The following is a 26700-nucleotide window of genomic DNA, read 5'->3' as shown; positions in this document are numbered from 1 at the left end:
GTAGCAAACTCAAAACGGATTCAAACAGGAACATTGAATGAAAATTCAACAAACGAAATTTTTTACAACTGACATCTGGTAGACTCAATTAATCGAAAAACCTGCTAAATGAACAGCAAAAAAACATGCTCGCACAGTCAAAAATCCCCACACACCCCAGTCTTTGTCTAACTCAGAATTACACAATAAATATAATAGTTTTCAAAAATGTATGACGCTGGGACAATATTCAAGATAGCGATGTTACCTGACTCGATTACACATTATCGAAGACAGGGCAAACAAGACAAATATGATGAATTTACTTCCGTCCAAATTACCCTTACGACGCATGCGCTGACTAATGTACTTCTTTAAAAGTCAATCGATCGGGTCTGCTAATTGCATCATTGAGTGATCTATCTTGTAGCTCAGTAAGCCATGACAAATGCAGAAGTGTGGTTAAAAACAGTCGATAAGTTGGTAGTAAACGCTATTTAATGGTTAAACCAAGGCAAAGAAGTGAATTTACAGATCTTTGAAAATTTCTTATGCAGTTGCACTATATGTACTTTCACACAAAAGCTTTGAAAATTTAGATGGAATGAAACTGGCTGTGTAATTTCAACTTTTTTCTTAGCCATCAATAACATGACAGGCGTAAGAGAAAAAAAACATCTTAAAAGATGTAGCTGGTGTCATGGCTGTCAACTTGATAGCCTATTTAAAACAGCATATCCAAAACTCAAATAATTCATCAAAACATCTTCATACGCTAATTTCAGAGTAATCCACATATACCTCATTAAAAAGAGATTTAAAATACATACATACATATATACATACATACACACATACACACACAAAAACATAATACATACATACATACATACATATATACATACATACATACATACATACATACATACATACATACATACATACATACACATACATACATACATACATACATACATACATACATACATACATACACACATACAGGATATTTTTTAAGTGCTTATAATCTTTCAAAGTAGAGATAAAAATCAAACGTATTACTTTTCCGATCATGGCAGGGAATAGTTGATTTCAATACACGTGTACAATAGTTTTTAGTGTTACAGTATCTCCATGGTGATAGGCATGGCCACTACAAGATTACAAATTTTCATATTCTATACTATAATTATTGTGGTGACTGCTTTCTATTCATTTCTGTAAATTAATCAAAATACCGATGCATCTCCATAGGGCTAGGCTATATTGGTTTTTATATTCTTTCAATGGAGGCTGTAAAGAAGTCTTTACAACTGGAATGAATATTCGTTGTTACTGTACTGACATTGATTAAAGTGGTAAGGTCATCGGATATGTGGGGTTCACTGTCACCGACATCAAGATCTTACTGATCGTGCAATACTGCGCAAGGCACATGTGAGTGCTGTTGACGACAAACATCCACTTTATGCATATTTTGATATTCTCCCATCTGGCCGAAGATGGGGGCGACGTTATCATTTGGGTGGTTTTACTGAAGTATTTTCACTTGTGTAAAAGCTCATAAACTCAGATTGTGCCACTTAATACTGTAGCGTATACATTTGATCTATACCAACATAATCATAATAAACAGTGAGGAAGCGAACCAATACTGGTATAAATCCACTTGTATTATTTACAACTACATCTTAATCCGAATGTCCTTATAGACACGTTTACCAACTAGTCAGCTAATGTCAAGTCTCTGAGGTAGTAAACAGCTTAAATTATTGCATCAAGCGTCAACAATTGATAATGTTTACTACTACTACTACTACTAATAATAATAATCAGTGACGCCTTGTATTCCAACATATAATTAAATATGGTTTTATAAGCAGTATACAGCAAACGTTGTTTATGACCGAAAGTGCTGCTAGCAGTATCACACACATACACACACACATACATACATGCATGCAGGTACACGTACGCATACATACATACATACATACATACATACATACATACATACATACATACACACACACACTGTCAAATAAATACATACATATATATATACATACATGCATACATACATGCATACATACGTACGTACGTACGTACGCACATACATACATACATACATACATACATACATACATACGTTGGCGTAGGATCGATTAGCGGTTTTCATGATTTTGTCTAAAAGTTATTACATTTTGTAATTTGAAGGACTCTGGAAATGTAACCTAAATCCATTAATTGATATCAATACATGTCACGCAGATAACACAAGTCAGAGAAGAGATATACAACAATTCAACCGATGAGACTGCTTGTCTACTACGATTCGACCCAGGTCTCTTTCCGCAAGTATAAATCTTCCAATACCTAATAAATTTTGTGGTTGGGAGAAGTGTCATTTGGAAAATATCTATCGCACTCATGTCAACGACCAAAACGCCTGCTGAAAATATAAAGCTTAAGAATTGCTCGAAAAAAAATCTGTCTTTCGTGTCAAACGCAACTGAGAACGTCCATAATGTACTTAGACTATGGGGCGATCTGTCGCTATATTGTATTATGCATTACAAACCTCATGTTGAAAATGTGATTTGTGAATATTGCGCAATAATCTCGTTACCTTAAGAAAACGATGGCTTTTATGCTTGTAACATAGACTTTCGTTTTGATATCAAAATCGATAACAGTGGCGAGCATTAAGCAAAATTGATGGTGACTACTACATCTTAATGGTAGGATTTCTCCTCAAAGAATAATTACCGTGCGTCCAAATAATGCGTTCCCTGTCTCTTATCAATGAGATCTAGAGCTATCTGAAAAGTACTGTTTCATCAATCTAGTTGAATATTGCGTAGTTGGAGCCCGAGAAACAATTAACATATCGTACATCATTTCTATTGGTTATGGTTCGGAATAACAAGACGGGTGACAAAAGGTATACTTGTCTGTCAATTTAGAACCTAACAACTGTGCAAACAAGGGCCGTTAGAGAATGTGTTTTTCCCCTACCCCGCAATGTCAATCTAGAAAAAATACGACTCATACTGTAAATTTGGGTAATTAGTCATAACAGATCCAATACAAACAGTCGGTACGGCTTAGCGTCACAAGAAGCTGGAGATCTCAGTCAGCAAACAGCGGCGAAGGACAAAGTTTACTTTGTATAATGGATAATAGTAGAAAATATCGAATGACGTGGTCTCTTTCGATCGCCCAGCTTCGATATCGAATCTTACTTCATGATCTATCAACCGATTCTGGTTTAAACTGGTGTTTATTTGAACAAGCAAAAAAGTTCCACCACTTTCCTCTACTTCAGAGTATTATTGCTAAATTTAGCACGATTTCACTCTATACACATATTTCAATCATTCATTCCAATACGCACATATGTCACTCTGCCGATCACGTTGCCATGGCAAAATGAAGATATGTAACCAAACCACCTTCAATAGAAGAAAACCCTTCAAAACCTATCAACTAAAGTGCTCATCGTCAGAATTACCCTATAAAGTTTGTTACTGGTATACTTAATTGCTCCGAGCGTAAACACGTACATGTTTAGGAGTGTCTATATAATCTATCTATACAGTCGCGGTTATTTTTTATTTATTAATATAATCATCATTTCCATTATAATATGTTCCTTGGGCTACACCTTGCGTGTATGCAAAGTAATAAAACCCATTGAAATAAGAACGCATTGCGTACACATTCCTGTTTGTAGCAACAAGTCAAAGAACTCTTGTGACCATGTACCAACCTCACTACGACATCAACCTCAAATATTTAAGCTATTCAAATGACAACATGGCGGCCAGTTAAAATTGTTTGACCAACTCGGGACGTCGCACACTAGTTTATAGAGTTACGCAGAGTGAAAAGAGCAAAACATTTCAGATTGTTTTGAGGTGAACTGGTCATGTTGTTAAATTTTTCAAAAAAGGTATAATTAATATAGTGAAAGAAATACGGCTGAACATAAATCAAATGACATTTTTATATTTATTTATTTATTTATTTATTTATTTATCTATCAATTTTTCGAAATGCCTACAGGTTGCTCTAATTTTCGACGCTCAAAAAATGAATAAAATATATACAATAATTACAATAAAATATTATGTACATTTCACCATTTCGTATCTGATTTAGCATATTTGGACTTATACATAGATAGACGTAAGTAAACAAAATATTAACGATAAATTAATACAAACATATCGCTAAAATGACGTCGCTTAAGTGAGATTTATCATTGAACCATTAGGTACACTAATGTACATGGGTGTGTAATTATGGGATAGAGGTGAAGGGTTAAGTACACGTTAACTATGAAGTTGAATTTGAGCTCTCAATTCAAGGTACATTTGAATATCTCAACACATGTCATCCACATTCATATTCCCCCCGGCAAATTTCAGTGTTTGTGCCTGAAGAGATATTTTAATATTGTTATGATATTTCCGCCTTAAAAACAATATGAGATGACTCAAACACAGAAATAAATAAATAAATAAATAAATGTATAACTTCCATTTTACTCTCTAAGAGATTCAGTGCGTATAGCGCACACATACACATACACACACACACACACACACACACACACACACACACACACAAACAAAGAACGGTCAGCAATATCACAGTTTTTTTTTACCCTTACGTAACGATTTCGTCTAGTTTGGTAAACGTAGCAGAACCTGAACCAGTATCTATGTACTTAGCTAATTAGGTAATAATCTATGCAAACTCATTATAATTATACTTAATCAAATTTAATTAAATTTTACAATACAGTAACAATAAACGACCTTGCTTTTACTGCACGGCAGTTAATTGAAGTAGGTGGGCATTTTGATATGCTGTGCATGTTACCGCTCGATAATTGCTTTACGACCAATACAGCTAGAACACGTCGGGCTTAAGATGTGAGAAAACAGCACAGGGAATTATCAGATTTTGCTAATACTAAACTCCTACCACTGGGGACGCTTCTCGAGCCAGCAAGTAATCCTAATATATCCCTTCAACCAAGCTCGAAATTTTTGTGTGTCTTGTAGAGGTCATACGTAGTCTATTTGTTAAAAATTCAGCGACGAAAGCAGCAGACCTTGATACCCCATGTTACTTATTGGGAACGAGGACACTTTAAAAGGACTTAACCTAAGAGGAGTCCTAATCCAACAAGCTTTCGCGCATAAGATACTGTCATGTCTTGTTACCATACAAACACATATATTTTACTTTAAGTACCGAGACCGACTCCATTTATGAATTACAACCATTCTCTAAATCATAGCAGCCAACCTCGTTCGACAGATGGAAAATTACAGGCACAGCCTCTTTGCTTGTATTTGCACAATTGGGTTGGGTTTTTTTCGACTAAACTTCCCTGGTTGATATGAAAAAAAATCGTCATTCCCCCTCTCTGCTTGTATGTGCACAAAAGGCCACCCCATCTTTGTCTGTGTGTGCGCAAGTGAGTGTTTTCAACTAAACTTTATATGTTGACGAGATATTGAAATCATGTCAAAGGTCAATTGTCTTTGGAAGGAAACGATACACGTGTTAACCAGGTGGTTTTATGTCAATGTCGTGTCCATATATATATATATATATATATATATATATATATATATATATATATATATATATATATATATATATATATATATATATATATATATATATATATATATATATATATATATGTGTGATGTAACAGTTCCTGTCGAAATACAGTATCGACTATAGTACCAACTCATAGCTACTTGTCATATATTAACAAAATTCAAAAACTTGTGTTGTCTACACACATAACGTCAGGTTATTTTTTTTCAATATGAAACCTGTTTATTACCAATTACCGGTGACTAATAATTTCAAAAGTAGTAGCAGCGAGTACAAAAAACGACTTGGCTTTTACACTAAAGTTTAAAGTATCAACTTACACAAAGGAGATAAATTCTCCCCTTTCGAATTAATAGAGACATACTCAGATTACATACAAGGTGTACAGAGACTTAGAAAGTAGCACCACGCTCAGATAGTGATACTACACAACGCGGGGTTATAAAGGAACCGTATATGTTGACCACTGATATCACTCATACGGTATATGCATCATAACTAATATGCATCATTCATAGCTATGTAGATTTAGTAGTTCGGGATATGGAGTCATCAGTATTGACAGAAATAAAAGAAACTGCCTTAATACTGAAAAATTATCGTTTGACATAAAATTCACCGACTGTTGCCGCGTTATCGGAAGCGCTTGGATATTAATTACTTTGATGTGACCTTCACCTTGGAAAGTATTTAGATTCTGAGTGGTGTTTTATCCCGAGCTATAAGGCTCACCTGCAAGCATTTCAATCATTCTACCTATCAAATTCGATGGAAATGCCTTAAGCTAGTTCAATGGCTTTTCTATGATTGAATGATATACCTGCAGGCCTATTCCCCCGAATACAGTTCCGCCCCGATTGACGCAAAAACAATTTCACCGTCCATCGCGATAGACAGGCTTGTTTACAAAAGTCCAAGTGTATAGTAACTGATACGTATCACGTGGCATGTGAACTCATTTAAGAATGTGATTCTGAAGCTAAGTCGATATTCAGTTAACCCGTTCAAAGATTCAGAAACTCAAAACACCTATGTTCTAAGATTGAACTTTCAAAAAGCAACACGAATACGGATATTTCTGTTTTTTTTTTTCAAACGTTACTGCACGCGTTAGTTTGTTATTTAATGAAAATAAATAAAAAACAATTACTGATTCATTCCAGTGTCAGTCAAGCAGAGTTATAATGTTAGTTGAAAAATACAAAAATAAAGAAACAATACAGTCCACGCCATCCTAAATCAAAGTTAAATTACTATGTAATCGCACAGTTCTCACTCTTTCTCGTGTTATACGTACAGGGTATTAAAATTGGTCTGGGGAGTAATTGGGATCAAAGAGAGGTGTGGCTTACCAAGAGCGACCCTTGCAGATGTTGCTTCATGGTTGATCCAGAAGGAGACCCAGGATAAGATAACGATAAGAATACATGGCAGATAGGTTTGCAGTACGAAAAATCCAATGCTTCTCTTGAAACGAAAGCTCAAAGACAGTCGAATGTAGTTACCTATTGGAGATAAAACTAATACGAATGTTAGATGTGAATGGATGATGCCAATTGGCTCATTTTAACACGACTATCAATCGAGAGTAAACCTCTGTTGGTACGTAAAGAGTTGTTTCTATAACTATACTATTGGTGGAGGGTCTATGCTATAGGTTATTATTACCTGTGATGTTCTGTATATGCACTCGGGGTGTGTATGATTTAAAACAATAATCAGTCAACCCGACCAGTGTGTATTACTTTGTCTATTTTGTGGAATTAAAGATTTAATTTCCTTTTTCTATATTCATGAGCTGGTAGGTACGAATGTATTTATGCCCTCTTCAGTGCATTGCACTTTCCAATTCTACAAAGCAATGGATAGGAATCGTGCAATTCAAACGCAGGCCATAGATTTCTGAAAGAGATTGAGTTCAGCTTTGATTGGACGTTGAGAGTCTAATAAACGAGCATTTTCTTGCCTTTGTGGATCCTTTTAAGAGCATTTCGGACTAGAATGATGCGATTGGACAGCACTTTCCCCTCTAAAGTCTTACAAAGCGGATTCCCTTCTCTACTTTTACATGGATGTGTTTCAGACTTACAGAATTTATCGCTAACCATTCCATTAAAATGTAGTGTATATAGTCGGGGATTACACGGCATGATTTAGCAACACATCAGCACAAGCTCCAAGATAAATTATACCCTTCTCTTAAGATTCGAGCAGGGGCACTTAGACGAGCGTAGAGTTATATATTGCAAACATGCAGTGTATCATAACATCGTAGGAGCCATTAAACCGAATTATATTAACATAGTTCTTTCTAAAACTGAATTGACGACATCCTTTGGTGAAATCAAAATATATTTACAACGACATTTATTTCTTTGGTAAGATTCACTATGTACTTTCAACAAGTATTAGGATCTGGGAATACATCGCATAGAAAGATTTATTGCAATGTTGACTACAAAGGCTTAATGTGATCATGTTCTAGCGTTTTCTCTTTACTGTAGCCATCCTTTTATTAAACACTATGGCATTGGTGATCAATTTGCAGAATGAACATTTCATTGATATTTCCGGATACAAAGACTATCACGACAGGAATGGTTGTCACGATATTGTGTTCCCATATGCGCATGATGAGAGAGAGAGAGAGAGAGAGAGAGAGAGAGAGAGAGAGAGAGAGAGAGAGAGAGAGAGAGAGAGAGAGAGAGAGAGAGAGAGAGAGAGAGAGAGAGAGAGAGAGAGAGAGAGAGAGAGAGAGAGAGATGGAATATATGCTACCTGTGGAAAATTCTGCCACTCTTCTGACAAGCTTGTACTCTTCTAGGACGAACTGGGGTAGTTCAATGTTATCTATTCCTTCCAAAGAACCGTCGCCATGTTTCCACATCATTAACATATCGATATCTGTGTAACCGTCTAGAATGCATGAAAAACAAAACAAGACCATCCAGTTAAGCCAACAAAAAGAATTATTTCTGTTCAGGACGTTTTGTCTAAAGTGGTGCGGCGACGCGAATTTCTTTTTTAATTCTCAACAAACCTGTCACTGTCTACTATTTATGGCAGTTACTGCTCATTTTATTTAGTACTTTGGAGCAGTGCGTATGTGGGGCAGATGTCATTTGCTTGTTCATGATTGGCTCTGCAGTTGTCTTCACTGAGGTATGTTTGTATTTTTCCCCTGGATCTGCAGACTGCATGGGCTGGACAAATACACACAAAAAGACCGACGCGAGGGTATTTAAGTGATGCGCCCGCTGATCAGAAATTATTTTTTTGGGGTCTTAAATATCAGAGTTGTTCAGGGTCCCTTTTCTCGATTCTGTTGTCAGGTTTATTTTTTACCAGAGACCACCACATGGCAATTATCTGGTTTAAGGTGACTGACCTCGACGACATGTCAATATACGAAAGAGAATTTAAAAAGATTGTTGTTGTTATTTGAGAAATTGATCAGAATCCATTGGAAAAAAAACCCTTGCAGAGCAGAGGAGTGGAGAAAGTTTATTCAGTGCTTTCAGATATTTGGACAGCTGCATTTAAAAATAGTCGGATATCACGATATAAATTATCTAAGTATAACCCCGTTCACCTTCTTATGCATCTTCGCCATTGAAATGTTTTCATCGTAGCAGCACGAGACGTGTGGATAAAAAATTAGTCTTCATAATTGGCCGTTTTTCTCTCTCTACAATTAGTTCTAAGTAATAGATTCAACTCAATCATTTGGCTTTTATCGCGTATTTCTCAACTGTCAAGCATAGATAAATTGCCCTGCGGCAACGTCGGGTGCTTCTCACGAATCGCTTCTATTTTCAACACACTCGTAAATAGGGAGAACAGTTATACGAGTAAAACAAATAAAATAAAGCCGATAGAAATATTGCACGGTTGAAAGGTTATGCATTGAGTGAAATACATGTCACTGCCGACTGATCATAGTGCTAGGGTAGAACAGACTGATTTATTACGGGTATTGAGAAAGGAGCGTTTGTGAGGTTGGCAGGGGTCATCATCTTCGGAGTCATCAATACTAGTGTGTGTACTGAATAATTCTGAGTTGCATTGGAAGATAAATAAGTATCGCCGCTTGATTATAGTCAAGTCAAATAGATGCCATCGTCAAATAGATGGCTTAGCCTAATTCAGGCTGGTACTGGAGTCACCTCACAATTGACGTGACGGTCAACCTGCTATTAAACACTCTACTCCATATTATAGCTGTTTCATAGAAGTCAGATAAGCTATTCGTAAATTGAATTGAGGCTTTTGGCGATGTGATGTTACTTTCTATTCATCCAATCACCAGGGGATTTTTTTTTGCAAAATGACTATCATGTTAACAATTCTCCCTCGATTTTATGAAATTTAATCGCCAGTCATTCATTCATTCATTCAACATTTAATTTTCAAGTAGTTTTTGCCAAGGTTTGGCGAAACAAAAACCTCGCTCTTGCAATATATGATGAGCACGACAAATGACATCTACTTATCGTATGCTCTGCGCAACGAGATCGTATAAAAGCCATAAAAGGAGTGTTTTTTTTGTCGATGAGTTTTCGTGTTCTGTTTTTCTTGAACCCTATACTGTTAAGGTGGATCTGGCAATGCGCTCCTTCATCTTAGCCGCCGACCCGTCATCAAATCACTCACAAAACGACGGCTTGGCGTACATTGAAATCCAACGTTCCAATTTACCAAGAAAATCCAATTTGCTACCTTGTTCTGCTTTATGTCTCTCACTTTGGCTAGGCATTGCATATTGACGGAAATAATTTTAGATTAGTTACTTATTAAAGGTTTTACACATGCGACATATAGTTATTAGATTATAGGAAGTTGTTGTTAAACTCCCGCGGGATATGTGTGCAATGAAAGCAGTGTTAGCAAACTACAAAGATAGGGTCTGGGCAGACTCGGCCGCTGACACTGACTATCTCTTCATCTTCTTCAAGTCGTGGGAGAAGACGGATGTTGAAGTCTGTTAAGTGATAAATACTAGACCCACTAATATAGTAGTTACAGGAAGGCCACCTGAGCCTGTTTTCTGAATCAGCCCATCATTGGAAAATAAGCATGACAACCATCTTTGAAGCCTTAGGAATATCATGATCTGCAGTTTATCTTATGAAATTAGTGAGTAGGCTCTGAGACAATAAATCCGCGGTATATACTTTATGAAAAAACAACAGTATTTAAAACATTATTCAAATCACGAGCACTGCTAACTAGAAAGTTCCCATTTATAATATTATTTTTTTGTTTTCAACTTTTCAACAACATGAGTCTGGAGTCGCGGTGGGGGTGGTGGGATTGGGTTCAGTAACGATTATCAACTTTTCGATTCAACAAAACCTGGGACTATACTATCTACATCCGATGTACTGAATTATTAATATCACATAGTAAACAAATTTTATGTCTTAAGTAAGCAATATACCTGACAAATTTACAAGCTCCTATAATTAAACAAATAGTCCATTTACTTCAAAATAATACTGAAAAATATCTGAGATGTCTGTAAAAATGTATGACTTTTGAGCATGTCTACATATTAAGTAATTTATCAGAAGTATTGTAAAACAGTGTTTGACTTAAAATGTTAAGCATACATGCATACACGCATACACGCATACACACATACACACATACACACATACACACACATACATACATGCATGCATACATACATACATACATTCATACATACATACATACATACATACACACACACGCCACGCACGCACACATACATACATACACGCACACACGAACGCGTACGTACGTACATACATACATACATACATACATACATACATACATAATACATACATACACACATACGTACATACATACATACATACATACATACATACATACATACATGCATACATACATACATACACACATACATACATACATACATACAAATGCACACACACATAATTAAAGGACATTAACAACCACTATGATTCTTTCAAGGTTGCATTTGCTTAAAAAAAAACATGCATGCTGCCATCGCCCACTGTTCGCAGGTATTTGATTAGTTCGCCTCTCAGTACATTCACATCTACACGTGCGTGTAGTTTCTCATTCTTGAATTATTAACTTTAAAACAGCAATGAAAGGCAGGATCGTTTATGACTGGGAGGCTGAACGACGCAAGGTACTACTACCTAGTTTTCATTTGTTTACCAATCTAATATGACACCCGATGTTTGGTTACAGTAATACACCGTATGTTCCGTCGATTAAATGTATCCATAATTAAAAATAAAGTCCACGTGTAGGCAGGGGATTAAATACGTCTCAATTCCTACACACCAAATGGTGAATTGATTTGGATGGAAATCTTAAGTTATGCAGGAGATAACAGATTATTTGGTCAAAAGGAATGCAATACTTTAATGAACACATGCTGTTTTACTACTAACAACTATTATCTATTCTTAATTTAAAGAAAACACTAATTCACTGTTTGTTTTTTTTCCCTCCAAATGCAATTCTGTTAGTAAATTTATTCCTTTAATCTCGCAAACAAGTAAATTCTAAAACACCCAGCTCCATTTACTCATTTGGCATGCAGGAGTCGTTCTCGCCACTTCCCGGCGCGATACGGTTGATGAAGTCAAATAGAATCGGTTGCTTCGACACAACAATTAAAGAAAGGTCTTTTTTTTTACTAGCACTGCGCCTCACAAACATATTCCAAATGCGCATCGACCATAATATCATTTCTTTAGTCTGCAGGGGTTACAAATCATTACAAAGATGAAACAACGTATTCGGCAAATCATAAAGGTTTTATCCGGAGGGCAGATTCTAAACTTTAAATGAAAATATAGCTAAGTTGAATGCTTAATAGTATTTAACATGACTCTCTGATCATCACCATCTTTTCATAGAATTAAAAAGAAAAACAGGGTTGTTCGTCACTCCTTTTGATATGCTGTTGTATTATCATTTTAGTCGTTTGACAGACATCAAACAAATATTCTTAAAAGCTGACGCCTCGAAGGCTGGTGATCAGTAGTGGTCGTATTTCAAGCTGCCTTTGTCTTCATTAGGGAGATGAGCAGTTACTAAAAATAACCCCAAATCTGCTTTAAGGTTGTGACGTCATGATGTTATCATATTTCCGAGTTTGTTGAATATCAGGAAATCGAATGGAGCTGACGCTCGCGTAGATGAAACATCATCAAAATCAAATTTACAGACAGCACATCGCTGAGGGAGAATAGAGCTGCACTATCTTGATACGAGAAATTATGACGTACAAATGGCTGTTTTATCCACGCTAATCTCTCAAGTCAAAATGGTATGTCAGAAATGACAAAGGCTGAATCTCTGTAATATCAAGCTTACATTCATGCACCTCTTTGTATAGCTTGAGTTGAACAAGATTACAACATTTGCTGGCAATATGACTAATGATCCTCTTTTTATAGCTCGTAATATTTCGGTTTATCTGACATTCAAGAAATTCGATTCTTGATATCTTTTTGTGTGTGTGCTAAGTATAACAATACAACAGCCTGTGCGTTCTCAGTACATTCTCAGTGAATTGGAAAGATTTGGAAGCAATTTTGACGACACGCGACATATAGAAGCACACATCAACACGTACTGAAAACACTTCACTGATACAAGTTGAAAGTCGCCATACAAAATTTCTCATTTCAAAATTAAACCCCTTCTTGTTATTTTGAACGACATTTTACATCACTTTCCTTGTATTTATTTATTTCATTCTGATAACCCTATACTATTGGGAATCATCAAATGCTTCCTACTATCACAAATTAAAACAATTCGGAAATATCATAATTATGCCATGGTCACATCGAAGCACTCAAGAAGGAGGGGAGGGGGTGAGCCATCAGTCGCTCGAGATATTTGAAGGAAGATATATATATATATAATGTATATATATACAACATGAAGAAATTGTAACAAAAATGAACAAATTTGTGTCATTTTTACTACTTTAACACGACTAACAAATAGTTGTGTAGTGTTGGAGAGTTATTTTCATTAAATGCACCATGCTATTCGGATCATGTCGCATGCTGTATCTAAATTACTATAATTATTACGGGTGAATGGTTGACCCCATTACAATTCTCTCCGATGCTAAAGTATGACCAATTGAGAACTTCCCAACCTCGAAAATCCGAGGTTAGTTAATATGCTAAGCTGGTAGAAATGTGTTAATTGGCCTCATCATCTATATCAACAGAAATAAAGAAGTGTCGGGTATTTGCATAATCTTCTTTTCCATCTTTTCATTGTATGCATGGTGCGCTCAGACCACTATAGAAAGTTGTCTTGCTGCTAGACGTTCGGGCTTTCTCCCGGTGAAGTTCGCTGTGATGGCGAACGCCCATCCTTGTCGTATTGTAAATTCGAAATAACACCTGAGGTCTAGCAGCTAGACTAGGACACGAGTAGCTGTCGCCAGATTCATAGGAAGTATTTATAGTAGGAGCACAGAAACTTCAAAGGCTTATTTATTCTTTACTGCTTAGTATAATGTCGTAGCATTATTTTAAAATTGTGACGCGAACTTGGCCGCTTTATAATGAACATGCAGGACAATAGCCACCTTAGCTCTGAAATATGCTTTGAGAACTCTCTGTCAGCAGTTGTGTCGCAGTTCTCTGAGTGCACATTTCCAAACTTTCACCCGTCTTTTTTACACCTGACCCCATGAAGACGCGACATTACACAAATATCCATTATCGGATAAAATCTAATTTTAGACTCTAGGTTAAATGCTTGCTCTGATTCACTTTTTATGATATTATCCTATAAAAAGTACTCTGTACGTGCGAAGAGTAATATTAGAGTCTGAAATTCGATTTTGTTGGCGTCTGTCAAATCGCTACCTAGTCTTGCTGCTAGATGTTCGTGCTTTCTTTCGATACTTATTACTATAAGAGAACGAAGTTCGCAGTGAGGGCTTGCCTTGGATGTTCCATTCTCGATAGCGATGTTCGGTCGTGTGTCGTATTGTATCGGAAGAACATCCGAGGTCTAGCAGATAGACTAATCGCTACCATGAAAAGAGGCCAATGGTTTGCGTGATGTTGAAAATAAAACGTCCATATGATTATTATATTGAAACGGCTTAGTGAATATATTACACACAACTAGCACTATAAACGGAGATGTGTTCCAACTCAGACTCAGACCACTAATGAATATTTTCAGTGATCTGAGGTTACACAGACAAGGAACACAAAATTGCAGTCCCGTGCTTTTATAATGTTTTGCACTCGCAAATCCGTGATCAAAGAATGTACACTTGCTATTGAATCCAGGATGAATAAAGTTTAAACGTTGTAAACCTTTCTCGAATATATTCTGACAGTGATGTTGAATTTGAGGGAAAATTCTGTTTGACAATAGAATAGACTAGCCAAGATTACTGACTACATAGCTCTTCAATGTAAGTGTGAGCAGTGAAGTGAAAACAGCTAGTGTACTTCCCGTTTCTCGGACAAGGCAACATTATATCGCCCTTCACATGCTATTGTTTGTAATTGGTAAAACAAAAGGCGTTCTATGGAATATCATATCCCTTCGTCGCTAAAATTAACAGAGACGAGAAAATGACGGAAATGCAAGTTATGGAACATTCAGGACAAACACCTTTTTCAGTTAGAAAAACTTCCCTTTTTGAAATGGAGATTAGTCCCCAGCATCATTTTCACAAACCTGCGAAGAGGCCTTGATTGACACAACATTGTACAGTCATGGACACAGTCTATCTGAGAGACATTCCTTACTGTTCACAAATATAGATATTTCTACTAGGCTACATCCATTTCGTAGGGTCTATGATCCATCTCAGACCGGTTGACCACTAGTGGTCTGAGGGTCCATGTCGCCCTGCTTGCATACGGAGTAAGTCACCTACAAAGAGACAGTTGTGAAACCTGGGCTTACCTGAAATGCTAGTAACTAAAGATTTAACGCATCTGTGTTCAAATATCAGCAATAAATCGACTATTTAGTAATGTTACCTCGCCTTGGCTACAAAAGTACTAGTCCCAGTCCGGTGGACCAAAAATCCCGAAATCACAAGTTCAATCGTAAAATTTATGCCCAAGTGGACGCCCGATCAAATGTGGTGGAGTTTGTAAGGCGGGACTTTGAAATCAGTCGGAACTGGAAAAGTTCCGATTTCGACACTTTTTGTGATCGTACCAGCGACTACTATCGTCAAAAAGATGTAAAATGAGTACATATTCGACCGATTGCTAATATTTGATAGCTTTATAAAAAAAAATTATATGTAATTATTTTGTTATTGGTGCGAAAGTATTTTGTTTTCGCACTCGCTATAGGACGGTTACTTTTCGTAGGACGGTGTTGAGCGAAACGCGTGCACCGTCTGCAAGCAGAACTGTGAGCCATGGTACAACATCTGAGCACAGACAAGGAACACAGTTTCTTGTCTGTGATCTGAGGTACAACTACTGACCATTATCGGATTGAGAGGTGTCAACGAGTTCCAGCAAGATGCTTAGTTTAGACAAACAAGTTTTATTTACACATAGCCCCAAAGCATAGGCTGGTGGCGTTATTCACCATATGGGTACAGGTGTAAGAAGGTGCTAAAAGGTGTTACTTTTAGCATCAGCAGAATTGTAATGCTGTGTACTAGACATCGCATAATGTAACCATGATTGAAGACGTAAATTATGATGACCTTTAAACTCTCGAAGTGTTATAAAGTCAAACACAGTTTGGCATTTGGAGAAAAATGATACTTGCCAAGGTATCAGATATAATCAGAGGGTATTAGTAGTTGATGAAAAGTGATGCTGATAGACAGTTAGCGATCATTATAAGTCGTGCAGACGAGTATTTGTATATGTATATGTATATGTATATGTATATGTATATGTATTTGTATATGTATATGTATATGTATATGTATATATGTATATGTATATGTGTATGTGTATGTGTATATGTATATGTATATGTATATGTATATATGTATATGTATATGTATATATGTATATGTATGTGTATGCGAATGTATGTGTACGTGAGTGTATGTATGTATGTATGTATGTATGTATGTATGTATGTATGTATGTATGTATGTATGTATGTATGTATGTGTGTGTGTGCGTGCGTGCGTGTGTGTGTGCATGTGTATATGTATATGTAAATGTGTATATGAATGTATGTATATATATGTCTGTTTCTGTCTGTCTGTCTGTCTGTCTGTCTGTCTATCTGTCTGTCTCTGTTTGTTTGTGTGTGTGTATGTATGTATGTATGTATGTATGTATGTATGTATGTATGTATGTATGTATGTATGTATGTATGTATGTATGTATGTATGTATGTATGTACGTACGTACGTATGTGTGTGTGTGGGGGGGGGAGGGGTTGTTGCAAATGAAATCTGAATTAAGCAAACACAACTTACAGCTTTCAATCTCCAAGGTACAGTTTTGCACGTCAAGAGGATAGTTATGCAAGTCCATCATACAGGACGCCACGGTTGTGATTCTATCGGTGGTAAAAGAAAGAAAAAAAAGGACGATTACAAAATGATTCTCTTGGATGATAAACAAAACAAATAATATATACATCATCGTATATTGGGAGGATTTATTTGTATTCGAGCTCAGTAACGCTCAGTAAAGTTCACTTTGTGTAAAGAGATAACACAATTTATTGAAACCAAATATGGGAATTAAATTCATGCTGAGTAGGAATGCAGAACTGTAACCGATCATATGTTTCACGGCGCCATAGGAAACACTGTTAGTCTTCAGCATTGCATTTAAATTTTTCAACTGTTAGTATGTTTTATCTTATCGCAACTAAGCTGAAAACCTTGTGGAGTGATGTTTTACTGTGATGTATGTATGTATGTATGTATGTATGTATGTATGTATGTATGTATGTATGTATGTATGTATGTATGTATGTATGTATGTATGTATGTATGTGTGTGTGTGTGTGTGTATGTATGTATGTATGTATGTATGTACATATGTATGTATGTATGTATGTATGTATGTATGTGTGTGTGTGCGAATGAATGAAAGTATGCATATGTATTGTGAGAGTATTTTGGTGCTAACTTGACTCAGAGGAAAAAAGCTAACTGTAGAGCATTGCAAACATTTTCCTTTCACATTTTACTCAAGAAATATTAGAGAGAATGACGTCAATGATGACACGTGTTTTGTGTGTGCAACGTCAACAAATCAACCAGACGCTCTATAAATATATCAATAATCTAAACGGCGAACTGACTGTGTGTACAACGTAATGTGAAGACAACAAACATTCCAACAAAACAATAACTTGTATGCACTTTAATAATATTTAATGTATCGTCAAACAGATGTCTGCATCACACCGCACTTGAAAGGATGTTAAGTTTGGTGTGATGAACAATTCATCTTTGACCCAGAGGTTAATAAACCAACTATCCATCCATTCGTCACGTGATGTGATGCCTTACTAAATTATGATTACGCAGGTTGCATATGTAATTGGTTCGGACTGCTGGGATTTGGGAAACAAAATTTATAGGGGGCGCAGGATGTTGTTACACGTCTGACTGTTACTGCACGTGTTGGAATAGAGCAGAGTCTATGAATAGCAACATATGAAACAGTAAAAACTAAAGACAGTGACGTTGGCGAATGACCTACCTTAGACCGTACAACACACTTCCGTTAGGTTCTAACTTAAGTAGTCGGTTGGACACCGTCACCTCGTGAATAAAAGATTTTTTATCATTTACAAAATATGTATCAGGAACCCAAATTCTGTCTGCTAGGCGTCCATCAAAAGAAATGTTCCCAAGTAGTGGATTATATGCCAGTCTCTCATCTACCCAGTATTGACGGAAGTACATGGTTATTGTGTAATCCTGAGAACAGATGGAAAAGATGGATTTGTCACGTGACTGTGCTCGATCTCACCTCAGGGGGAAGGAAGTGGAAAAAAAACCCACAGCGCAACCCCTCCCCAGAACTTAAAAGCCTAATACCATGGCAACAGTTATACGTGTAATTCTTTATAGGATGTCATTAAAAACGAAATATATTGTTTTTTAAACTGGCAATCTACGGAATTAGCAAATTCAAGGTTGCATTTCTAGTTATCTGTTCGTTTAGGTGGTTCTTGACTTTCAGGAAAGAGAGCGTCTAGGGACGTTTTAAGTCGTTGATACGCTAAACGAAGATATTAAGATCATCAAGTATTTTAGATTTGATACACTAACGTCGAGGTCAGAATAACAGCCAGATAAATCAAAAACAACTCCAGATTCGTCGTTGATATACGAAGGAAATTATTGGCGCATGAGAAATGTACAACAAATTTGGACATACACGTAATGAAGCACAGGATTAAATTGTCCACGCCTGATTTATCTGATAGATACAGAGTTGCGAATACATTCTAAACCCGCGGCTTTATGAGCATGTTCTTATTCTCTCAACCAGATTAAACTCTTTTGTGATCTGTGTATGGAATAAGTTAGTCATATACTAACCAGAATAACATCTATTAAATTTAGTATGATAACATTGCATAGTAACGTAATGACCAGGGTGTACTTTTACAAAAAAAAAGAAGTCCATGAAACGCACGCTGCAGGATTAATTTCAGACAACAGACTCGTATTTCAATACTGTACACCTGTACTTGCTGGCAAATATACATGTAATATAGATTTAGGAAGCATTTGCACAAACATACATCACTTTGGCTTGTCAACACGCAATGACATTGCCACATTTGAAGTACACCACTCTACGACTGATATTTGATCTCTACCATATTGTCCACAAAAAAACAACGTTTTACAAAAAAATGATTTTGTAAATTTATCTTTTTTACACCCTGTTGTATTTGCTCACTACACACACATTTCTTGAGTAAATATTTACTAAACAAATAATTTGAAGATGAAAACGGGTTTTAAATAAGCGCACTTGAAATTCTAGAAATAATATTTAACCTTGTTGAATTTATTTTGATTGGTTGTATAAAAAGAGGACAATGCAAGCTATGATGACGGACAGTGCAAATGTCAATGCAACGAGTAGCTGATAAAATAAAGGCGGGCAGTAAGACGAACTAGATGGCGAGCCTTGACGCGTAATGATTTCGAGTCAAAGCCTATCTCTAAATCCACCCTAAGTGTTCACTGTCTAATAGTCACATAATTCGAGACGGCATTATCAAAAACCTATCACCTGCCATTTAATTGGCATTAATGCTCCCTTTGCTATTTGTAACCTATTTCATGGCAGAAAAGCAGACCCGATAACGCTCGTCAGGAGTAGGTCCGCTGAGAGCGAGAAACGACGCCCCCGAGACTACCCCGTCCAGTTGGCTTTCAGTAATGTACACATAATAAGTGCTAGCTGGGGCACGTATCACGGATTTTAATCGGCGAAGAGGAAGCAAATGCCGAGTAAATGATTGGCTCTTCAACTGTATACACACATTTATTGATTGAAAATGTTCAAGAAATAGAGCATCTCGAAGTCACTTTCTGATGTTGTCTACCTCATAGTAAGTCAAATGTATCGGGACTATCTTTTTTCAAATAGAATTGCTTAGCGAGATTTGATCTTTGCTGTAGTGATAACAAAACCGGATCGAATACCTTGCGGAATATTTTTCACACACGTACATTTTTTTTATGGAACCAAAATAAAAGGGAAGCGACTAGTAAGATCGTGAACAATAAATTTGAATAGCTCCGTATTACAACTACGGTTAGCTTTAATTATTGGGGAATATGCGAGGTATCTGTTTCAGCAGGCGTTGATGCCGACTATAGTAAACAATTATTAATATGTAAGTGATATCTATACCCTTTAGTCAGACTGAGTAGAACGGTATGACAATAAAATCTACACGTATCGACATACATGTCAATTTTAAGAATATGGCTTGTTTCGTTCAGCAGTTTTCACTATTCTCGCACCTTTCTCCTACATTCTATAGTACAAGAGATATAATATAGCAGTATTAAGGGTAGTAGGAGACAAAAAATTACCCTGTCTTCAATTTTGCATTATTGGTATCGATGGCTGTAAATGTCTACAAATGTAACTTGGGCTTCAGTTCACTATCATTCAGAAATATTTTTAATTTTATTTTCATATTTCCCTGCATCAATCTATTGTGTTTTGGATTACATGCTATAAGCTCACACATGGCATGGAGCGAACCTGGTGACAACAACACTGAAGAGAACCATGGTAGTAACGTGATAAAAATGTCACGATGGTCGTCGTAGCGTTGTGGCTGTCAATAGTTTATGTTTTCGTCAAGTCGTTGAACTATATACAAGGTCCTCTAAACGTTGTCTCACAGACAAGGTAGAACAACAACAACATGCCATAGCTATCGCCGTTAACATCAGAAGTTTCCCCCGAATTGCGAAAAACGTAACTTAAAATACAGCCTATTCAAATTTAGCAGACGGCATGCAGTTTACACGAAGGTGGTGAGAGGACAGTGTCAGTTACACGGACAGGTGATTTACCGCCCGACCCAGTGAATGATATATCACTGATGCACACAATACATCTCAATTAGCTCCCAGAAACTCTACTTGACTGCAAGGAATCTGTAATTTGCCATGTTAAACCGTATTACGATATACACAGGTAATGTTGTGCGTATTATCAAAGCTTACCATATTAACTTCTGATATGCTATTGATGCTGACTATGCGCATGTCCATCTGTACATTGACGGGATCATCTGAAAAGGCAAAGAAATGCCGTAAACAACACTACACGCTATGGTTGGGTCGAAAAGGGATATATACAGAATTGTGTACAATGGTACCCATACGGAATTTCCCATTAAGCAATTACCTTAAATATCTCTCAAACGTTGGAATGAAATTGTGTGGCCTGAAATTAATCCGTTGCAGGACAACCTGGTTGCATAATTTAAAGTTGAAAGAGTAAACCATGAAAGGCATAACATCTGTGTGAACTCACCTCCAAATCCCGGCCTCAGTCGAATATCGTACGTTTTTAGTATCGCATCTATCGTCGTGGTGATGTTTTGGATACGTTCCGCGTCAGATTCTGGTTCAGCTCTAGGAACAAGAAACAACCCAGAAACATTTTTTCCACTCAAAGTTACATCATACGCATGTGGGGTTATGGATTAGCAAAACATTTAAAAAAAAACCCAAACAAATTTACAAAATCTAAAATAATACGACATATTGTTACATGTTGAAAATTGATAGTCTTACCGTATCCAGCAAATATAGATGAGTATCGTTAAAAGCTTGATGAAGACTCGATGCATTGGACACATAATTTTGACGACTAGTTTTAACAAATAAATAAAACACGGCGGATACAACTCCCGATATAATAATGATAAATGTTAACGGCAACAAGATCCAGGCTGTAGAACCCGATGATGCGCTTGCGCAGACAATATTGAATACCTCATTAATATAAGGTATATTGAGTAAATTCGTTCGGTGTTTCTTCAGAATGCGAAGGATAGATCGCCAGCAATTCGGGAGATTGGCTTCTTTAGAACCACGCTAATTTGAGAGGTGTCGATTACAGCTATACAATATTTTCAGACCATGAAAATCCCACCACATACAAAAAAATCAGGGCTTAAAATCAGTCCGATCTTGTCTGACAGTACAATTTTACACATTTAGTAGTCTACACGGAATGACACATTGCTGACCGTCATGGCATAAACGTCCTATTAGTAATACCGGGACGTTGAAATAGCTTTTTTGTCGACAGAGCTGAAAAGAATCAATACAGTTCGAATTATTCATTCCCGCTGTAGCAATGGTCATCAAATTGAATTGGATTAGCCAGAGATGGAAGTGTCTTCGACAACGCTGTATATCGTGTCAATGTCTCCTATCCAGCGACGCATTCTCATCGTTTTGTGCTATACAGTCAGCGCCCTTCCATCAACCGTAGCGTTCAAACAATAGCGTCGTGTCGTACAATATATTAATACTGTACACGACCAACAGCAGTACTAGTGCCGAGCCTTCCTAAAACATCGAGAGAGTTTTTCTCCCGAATCCTGTACTGGCCAGTGTCTCTTTACTTTGCACTGCGGTTTAAACTTGACTAGGCTCGACCGTAATATTGGATCACTCCACAGCAGATACCATACATACACACTACTACTTCGAGTTCGCTTAAAGTGCAAGCGGATCGCTAGATACCACGGCTCGTTGTATGTAGCGATTCTTCATAACGGTTTAAAACATTCCAACTCCTTCGTTAATAATCATTGGTTCGGCAACAGCTGGCAACGATATGTCGTTCGCAAACACACCAAATGACTGACAGCTTTGCGCAAGTCGGGCGCTCGTCAATCTCGCCTAGCTCTGCTGGGGGTCCTGTTGGGGGGAACACACAAAGGAAGCTGAAAACATTAGTGATGTCACAAGTCAGGCAAGTACTCAGGCTTACATCAGAAAACAAGAACTTATTATGACCAGAGGCGACACTGGTATATTGAACAGATATTTGGATGGACTCAGTAATGATATGTTTAGAAGTCTCAACTAAGATGCCGCGGGGATGTAACATCGAAGTCTGACTGAGTGAGTTCGGAGATGTTATTATTTGGTGTACGCGTATAGCTGGTCACATCTTAGCAACGATATTATCGTCTGACTGTACAGATTTCCACCATCGCTCCGATTTAAATATGAATGTGGGCTATTGGAAAATCACGTGACTCAATATCTCACTTCAAAAAAAAATGTTAACTTTGTAATTAATTGCATGTTGTCAGACTGCAGAAAAAAACGTGAGTATTCATTTATATATATATTGTGACGTATCTAATCGCTCGCAATGTTGTGTAGTCATAATGTTACCATCAAGTTCACTTTCATATTTCCTAAATTTGAACTCTCCAACTACTGATTAAGAAATTATTGAAACTTCAGTTGTTGATATTATATTCCTTATTGACATTTGCGTTATGTTGAAAGACCATTGCATAACGTGCTCTTTATTTTTAAATATTGACTCGACTCGAAGAGACTCTACGAGAAGATACATTTCTACCCAGATGTGAATGTCGCCATTGCACGAGTTGCTAACACTCGCATGACACTAGTCCAGTGAATTCGTAATAATTTAAATTCGTCTTCAGTAGCAACCGTTCCGGTACATAACACTTGATGACACCGTCAGTAAATTGGCGGACATAATTAGCATTTTTACCATGTGTCTTCCTAATATGCGCTGAGAATAACATCGCCAGTGTTAGACCGTATTATGGCTACATGCCAATAATATACAATACGTTCAACATATTTCGGCAATGCCACCCGACTCTTACAAATGTCATGGCATCTTATGGCGATTGAAGAAAAGAACCTTTTGTATAAAAACGGTGTATCGTTCTTCAGATCGTTACATTTCATTGCATTTGGGCGTGTTTTACCCAAGGCTCAGTTTTTTTTTGTCGTGTGTGAAAGCTTAACTCACCCGAGGAGATTCGCTATTTAGGCATCTGCAACTATGGAAAGAATTGATTAAGGAGCGCTTGAAAGGGATCTCTCTTCTTCGGATTTACGATCTTATGTGTTTTATACAAAACAGGTAGCCTCAAATCACACTGGAAAGAATGTTTTCGAGTGTAGAAGACTCGCACCACTAATTCTTTTGTATATTTTGACAATTGTTGTCGAGGGCTTTGAAAATTTGGGTCAGGCGATGAAAACAATAGTCGTCGAACTCTTCTAGTGTCAATCCGACCTTCCCTATAGGTGTCCTTCGATTGATAGTTATAATCAGTAAGCCTACATGGGGAAACAGGTTTTCATCGCTGAAGATGAATATTAATTAGATCCACATTAATTTGGTGTCATTAATTTTGCAATGACGACTACTGTACCTATGAAATATTATCTCCCAAGGCCCATTCCTTAATTGAGATAGACTTTTTCAATATTACGACAATAGAATTAGATGTTTTCAGGGATTGTTTTGGTGAAGTCATGATTGGTAATCGCATTGCGAATCTCTTTGTGTTTCGCTTCCGAAAGTCAACCTCAAGAAGGACATAGAGCTAATTTCATTGAAGAACAAACGACTTTAATGTGTTAAATTTATGATCTTGACACACCACCAGCATGTTAAATAAGATACCTCTATTTGTCCATCTTTGTATCTTCTTTTTCTTCAATTTGCAAAAAAAAATTACGGCTGTGATATTTACCAACTACTTTTATATTTGATGAGACATCGGATCAGGTTAAAAATAGATTATACACAAGGTTTCAATCAGAAAGAAATGTTCGATTCTCCGTGGATAGATAGCTTGTACGAGTTTTCTAACAGGAAGGAAATTTTCTGAGTCTCAATGGATCACAGAATAGTAGGTTAAGTACCGAAGTGGTAAAGTTACTATTAAACATAGAAAAGGACTCGTCGTATTCGATTTTCATCTCTGAATTGTCTGGTTGTTACGCTTTTCACTTATGATTACACCGCTTCAACTGATCCCACAGTATCGTCAGCTCATCAGTACTCATTGTTGCCGACCAGTTTCTGATTATTTGGCGCTACACTTATCCTTTTCAAGTAATTTTAATATTATATTTGACTCCGAGAACAACTCTAAGATGGAGGTTTAACATTACACTTTCTACAAGGTTGGAAAGCCTGCAGAGACATTCGTGTTCACGTTGCGATTCACTCCTGCAGTCTCCACTGTCAATACTATTGAAAGGCCCTATTAAAACATATTTCAAAGGGAAACGGTTTTGATTGAAGGGATGCCAAATTAATAAAACGGCTTCGGTTTACTTTGGAAATTATGCGAAACGTATGCACAGTAGTGTTGCGATGATCACACGCATTGGTCGATATCAGCTTCAAGTGCATACATCAATACAAAAAGACTATACATGTGTGTTTAGAATGTCATTTGTGAATGTTATCGTCTGCTTTTGATTTAACTGTGCACACCCTATTTTCAATGGTGGGGGGGGGGGAATGAACAAACTAGTATTTCCGTATATCTTCAATCTTGTTATATGAATTAATAAACACGTTCTTTAAACCATAAAATCCAGTGGAGGGAAACTTTGCAATCGATCTCTTGACACAGAAAGACATTAATTTTCCGTAGTTGAAGTTCCATGTCGAAACAAGCGAATTGCAATGAGAAAAATAAATTGACATTATTTTTTTTTCATTGACGCTTGATTTCACCAGACAAACACAGAATATTTAAGTTGTTGACGGTCAACGTCGCGTATTTGATGAAAAGCACGTTCTAGTGAAAGCCCCCCAAAAATGAAATTGCGTTCACTTCTAATTGATGCTTTCAGACGGTTTTGATCAATTTGTGTTCCGACGTGACGCACTGAACTAATGTTGAACCAGTAGTAACATCCACATGTGCAATCACACAGATTCGTGTTACATTTAATAAAAGTGTCTAAATAGAAAAGGCGACTAAAATGTAAATAGTCTGGGAGTGGCATAAACCTTACTCAAATTTCCACAACCATTGCCGCGAGATATTCCCATGTGCTGCTTTCGCAAAGGAAGATATCTTTTTATTCTGTATTCGACTTATTGCAGATGTACTGATGGAAAATCATAATTTTTTTTGACACATCTTGTAGCGTCCTTGTTTGAAACGTAATGTTGGATGGAACTAGATTTAGTATTCGCTGTCTCGACAGGGTGTGTCTGACTAATTTGGTGTCTTCATGAGCGGTAGTTGGTTATTATGTCGTTCACTTAGACTCACTCACACAAATGGACCAACTAAATTACAAAGCTCAGATATCTATCCATTTTCCCGTACACAATTATCCCCGTGTCTCACCGCCTTCATCAGGTCACGTTGCTTATTTTGACGGACTGCTAACTCCCTGATTGTATTCTAGTCTAAGTTAATGAATCAAGTTAAATTGGACACCATTACATTCTCGTATATCTGGCCTGCTTGGATCAACAGTCCGTCTGTGTCGTCACGAAGAGGAGTCACCGATATTGTTACCTATCCCACAATGCCACGGGA

General features: G+C 36.9%; 2 protein-coding genes across 3 annotated transcripts in view; one reads left to right on the top strand and one right to left on the bottom strand.

The window, feature by feature from the left end:
• The window catches only part of LOC144438539 (gamma-aminobutyric acid receptor subunit beta-1-like), a 31998-nt gene extending 9931 nt beyond the window's left edge, over positions 1–22067 (bottom strand). The window contains exons 1-7 of the mRNA XM_078127613.1: positions 21908–22067; positions 21645–21745; positions 21332–21399; positions 18321–18541; positions 17078–17160; positions 8404–8541; positions 6978–7130 (exon numbers count right to left, since the gene is read on the bottom strand). Coding sequence (XP_077983739.1) covers positions 6978–7130; positions 8404–8541; positions 17078–17160; positions 18321–18541; positions 21332–21399; positions 21645–21745; positions 21908–21972 — 829 coding nt within the window. The 5' untranslated portion in view covers positions 21973–22067. The remainder of the gene's footprint in view (positions 1–6977; positions 7131–8403; positions 8542–17077; positions 17161–18320; positions 18542–21331; positions 21400–21644; positions 21746–21907) is intronic.
• A 1021-nt stretch (positions 22068–23088) lies between these two features.
• The window catches only part of LOC144438538 (gamma-aminobutyric acid receptor subunit alpha-6-like), a 62381-nt gene continuing 58769 nt past the window's right edge, over positions 23089–26700 (top strand). The window contains exon 1 of one of the 2 annotated variants that reach the window (XM_078127611.1): positions 23089–23251. The gene's annotated coding sequence lies outside the window, so the exon portion shown is untranslated. Of the gene's footprint in view, positions 23252–23368; positions 23461–26700 lie in introns of those variants that run through there. The other variant, XM_078127610.1, reaches the window with a different exon arrangement.

Source organism: Glandiceps talaboti, chromosome 8 (assembly GCF_964340395.1).
Source record: "Glandiceps talaboti chromosome 8, keGlaTala1.1, whole genome shotgun sequence".
Taxonomy (NCBI): domain Eukaryota; kingdom Metazoa; phylum Hemichordata; class Enteropneusta; family Spengelidae; genus Glandiceps; species Glandiceps talaboti.
The sequence above is the reverse complement of the archived record's forward strand: the minus strand, read 5'-3'. Positions and strand labels throughout refer to the sequence as shown.